Source organism: Hemibagrus wyckioides, linkage group LG29 (genome assembly GCF_019097595.1).
Source record: "Hemibagrus wyckioides isolate EC202008001 linkage group LG29, SWU_Hwy_1.0, whole genome shotgun sequence".
Lineage (NCBI taxonomy): Eukaryota > Metazoa > Chordata > Actinopteri > Siluriformes > Bagridae > Hemibagrus > Hemibagrus wyckioides.
Genome location: NC_080738.1, coordinates 7501573 through 7505920, shown reverse-complemented (window position 1 = coordinate 7505920; position 4348 = coordinate 7501573). Strand labels below are relative to the sequence as shown.

At 34.9% G+C, this 4348-nt stretch overlaps 1 protein-coding gene across 1 annotated transcript; it reads left to right on the top strand.

Moving 5' to 3' along the window:
• Nucleotides 1–268: 268 nt before the first annotated feature.
• On the top strand, nucleotides 269–4348 carry LOC131349396 (CD209 antigen-like protein C). The gene is made up of 5 exons (XM_058385032.1): nucleotides 269–468; nucleotides 1972–2190; nucleotides 2470–2594; nucleotides 2732–2838; nucleotides 3119–4348. The coding sequence occupies exons 1-5, from the start codon at nucleotides 321–323 to the stop codon at nucleotides 3264–3266; spliced, it is 747 nt and encodes a 248-aa protein (XP_058241015.1). The 5' UTR covers nucleotides 269–320; the 3' UTR covers nucleotides 3267–4348.

Genomic DNA, 4348 nt, shown 5'->3' with positions numbered 1-4348 from the left:
CTCAAACTTTCCGTAAATTACTATTGACAGATGTGGAGAATGTACAGTCAGTATATTCACTCAGTAATTGAAAACATTTTGTCGTTTTTCAACATTTAGGGACTAGAGCATGATGCACAGTACAATGAGGTGACAAATATTGTAAGTGGTTATTATGTTATATATGCACCTCTGTTATCTACACATCTTATCACACAAAGATCCACAGCACTTCACTTCCTTTACTGGCATCAGCACATTAATCTTGTAGCACATACGACACATTCGAGTTAAGAAGCGCAGCGGGACAGTAGTGTTTCTGTGAAGATTAGATTTTAAAAATGTTTCATTTATGCATGGAGGAGGCAAAGAGAGATGGCGATGAGGACATGACGGTAGTCATCTATACAACCACAGATGATTTTGATGTCTATGACCCAGAGGCCAAAGACAACATCACAAAGACTCACCAACAAATTCAACACACAGGTACAGATGATTTACATTTTTTCACACACATGGGTATAGCAAAGGCTTCTGTGATTTTCTTATTTTTTTATTTATTTATTTATTTTTTACAAAAAAGCAGCCTACAAATTGAGTAATAAACTCTTTATTAAAAGTCTCAGTGTCAGACACAGGAAAGAGGGCTTTGTGGTTTTCTCGTTATGACTGCTATGTTTTTTTTAAAAACCTTTTTAACTAAAAATAATGCTATAATAAAATAAAGAAAGAAAGAGAAGCTGGAGATGGAATGGTTGTTTATAGCTGCTATATTGTATAATAGGAGCTGAAATGTTTCAGGGATGTTCAATGACATTAGCTATAAATGCATAAGAAGTGTGACTCATCATAACTGAAGTGATACGAGAATACATCCCTGTATTGGAAAATAATCATCACTGGTGTAGTAACTACAACATCTCACTACAACATCATTAATTATTTGTATGTTTAATTGTTAAATAATGCATATAAAAAACAGTGAGCTAAATTTTTGAGTGAAATTCTGACATGTGAAATGCAAGTATAGATTTTTCATCCTGCATTAGGAGTAGAAATGTTAGACTAATTGTGTGCCTTATGATGTCACAAAAATGCAAAGAAATTTCTACTTCTAATTTCTTTGTTTGCACATCTGTTTTGAAAATAAATAATTTGTTTTTTTCTAGCAATTGCAAATTTCCTTACTTTAAATGTATGTTCTTTAAACAATAATCTTTCTTCAGTTTTATTGCAGCTTAATTAAAGAGTATCTTTTTTAAAATCAATTTTTACTCTTGTTTTTATGCTTTCAAAATTATAATAAGGATATGGGGCACATTTTTGACATAATGCATTATATAATAAGAAATGAGAAAAGAATCAGTTGTATAATCAAGACGTGTTTAAACAAGCAAAATCTCAGATATTAGCTTTGAAATAAAACATCAAGCTTCTACAACCACAAGCTCGTAGTAACGTCCAGGTGCTCCACTCGAAGTGGGGCTCAACCGGGAGCTCCGTGGTTGCCACCTTCACCCGCATGCAATGGAGTCAGACCCACATGCAGGATTGAAATAAAGGACTGCTTTATTAACATATAACAAACGTAACTTAACACAAGACATGGGGCAAACTAAACATGGTTACAGGAACATGACATGAGCATTGTCACCAGGACATTACCGAGCCTGGACTTTAAAACAAACCTGACAACAAACAACAATGACTGACAGGTACAAAAAGGTTCCTATATATTGGGCAGAACAATAGGGGTAATAGGGAACAGGTGACACAGTGGGAAATCAGAACAATGTGAAGGGCGTGGCACAAAGTACAAGGGGAAAACACACAACAAAGCAGGCTTCAGTGATTCACCTGCCAGCACCCCCTCCAGTGGTCTGTCAGGGAACTCTCCTAGTGGTTCCTTACACTCAGCACATAGCCATGTCACAATTTCTTCTCAGTTTGGTTCCTTTACTGGCAGTTAATGCACTCATTACTTTCCAGTTACCGGAAACAACTCTGCCTGGAAAATATATTGCATAGTGACTGCAGTTTGTTTGGTGCTGCCATGTGTTCTCCTGCTGACTGCCACCACAGTGCTGTGGATCAAATGTGACATCCTGAAGACAGAAAACAAGCAGCTACAATACAATTACACCCTGTTCAAAGAGATGGAAAATTTAAAGATCGAAAGAAATGAATTCCTGAGGCTTTCTAAACTGGGTGAGTAATTCATAATACTGCAACATATTCTCTGAAGAATCACTGTTCAATACCATAATAATCGAGTTATACGAGTTTCATTCAAAATTCAAAAAAGGGTCTAAAGCTCTATTATTTCAAACAATTAATTATTCTAAGATGTTATTTCTAATACGCTTGGTAAATGAGTCTGATTTCCCAATTCAGATCAGTAATAAAATTTTTACAATACTTATAATGGAAGTCAGAATTTTTAAAAAATAATTCACTACCATTTTTCACATTCAAATGATCTGGAAGGATGGATATATTTCAACTCCAGTATTTACTACTTCTCTGATGAAGAAGAGACCTGGAATGAAAGCAGACAAGACTGCAGACAGAGAGAAGCAGACCTGGTGATCATAAACAGCACAGAGGAACAGGTGAGAGAGAGAGACAGAGAGAGAGAGAAAAGAACTGAGTTTTTGTATTCATTTTGTGCTGTTATATTTACAGCAGCTCATAGTGAGAGAAATAATTTAATATTGTATTATTATATATTATTATTATTTTATCACAGAAGTTTATTGCGAAACAGCTGGACTGGAGGCGGGCTTGGATTGGTCTGACTGACAGAGAAACAGAAGGGGTGTGGAAATGGGTGGATAATACACCACTGACCACTGCGTAAGAGACCTGTATTTGTGTTTATTTCCAAATTCCAAATGCCATTGTAAAAAGTGTGTTTCACAATTACCAGGTGGTTTTCTGATTATTGATAATTTTACACAAGCTTGCACTAAATGCTAATATAAGATCGTTCATTTATATATTAACATCACAACAATCACTATATTATTGCTATGGTGGTTAAGAATCTCAGTGAATATGTGCTACTTGGTTAAATGAAATGTGTGGATTTGAAGGTAACTGAAAACTGAACTGTTTCTAAATCTCTGCTTTTTAGGTACTGGGATGAGGGGCAACCGAATAATGAACATAATCAAGAGGACTGTGCAGAGATTATGGGTTTTCCAGAAACAAAGCCATGGAACGACAGGAAATGCTCAGATTATAAATTATGGGTCTGTGAGAAATGTTTTTGTTGTGAATAAGTATTATTAACAGTGAACAGTACAGTAAAATGGTACAATATTCACAAATTAAGCTGAATTCATGGAGTAGTTAATTTTGGATTTTATTCTACGTAATGTTTAAAAGTTCTTCTATCTTATATGTAATGCTTTAAACTCACAAAATGGAACAATTATACTATCTTTTCCTGTTATGTACAAATGATTTTTAATCATGTATGCTTGCATTCAGTTGCTGTATACAGTATTAGTTTCACATTCATAAATGTGTCCAACTGATTGATTTTTACTGAATACAGTAATCGTAGGTATCTTCCATAACAATTTGTATTCTGCTTTGCTATGTATTGATGGTAGTTTGTAGTGATGTGGGGTGTTATGCTATGTTCACACATACAGTGACCAGTGCCTACAAAGCCACTGGAGATTTTTTCTTTCTTTTTTTTTTCAATAAGAGCTGACTTCCAATGAAATGAGTGCAATGCAAAAATCTGAGAGAAATTTTTCTTTATGCAAATATAGAGCGACTTGGTACAGTGTCTGCCAAGTGAAGTGAAGACTTTAAATGTACATGGGAGCATAGAGTTTCAGACACTCTGAATCTGAAATTTGTCTCAATTTGTACAATTTGTAATTGAGGGTTAATCGCCTTGCTTAAGGGCCAAGTGGTGGCAGTGTAGTAGACCTGGGATTCAGACTCACAACCTTCTGATCATTAGTACAGCACCATAATCACTAAGCTACCACATCCCCACAGTGTTTTCCCTTTTAGCAGATCAGGAATAATTTGCTGTTTTAGTGAGTCTTTTATAAATTAGACATGTTTCACCATGTTTGTCAGTAGAGATGATGGTGGATAGTTATACGTTAGCATTATGTGATTCAGTCTGAAGTTGATTATTTTTAATAACCACAATCTTTTTTATTCATCTAACATTATAGCAGTTTGCCAACTATAGGTTTGCTGCAGTACTGTAGTTTGCTAGATATAAACTATTTTAAAAGGCTTTGTCTCTAACAATTATTAGCTAACAATTATCTCTCTTATAAGAGGCAGGTTGCTCTGGCAGATTGTGTTAGATGTACACTGATGTGAAAATGTA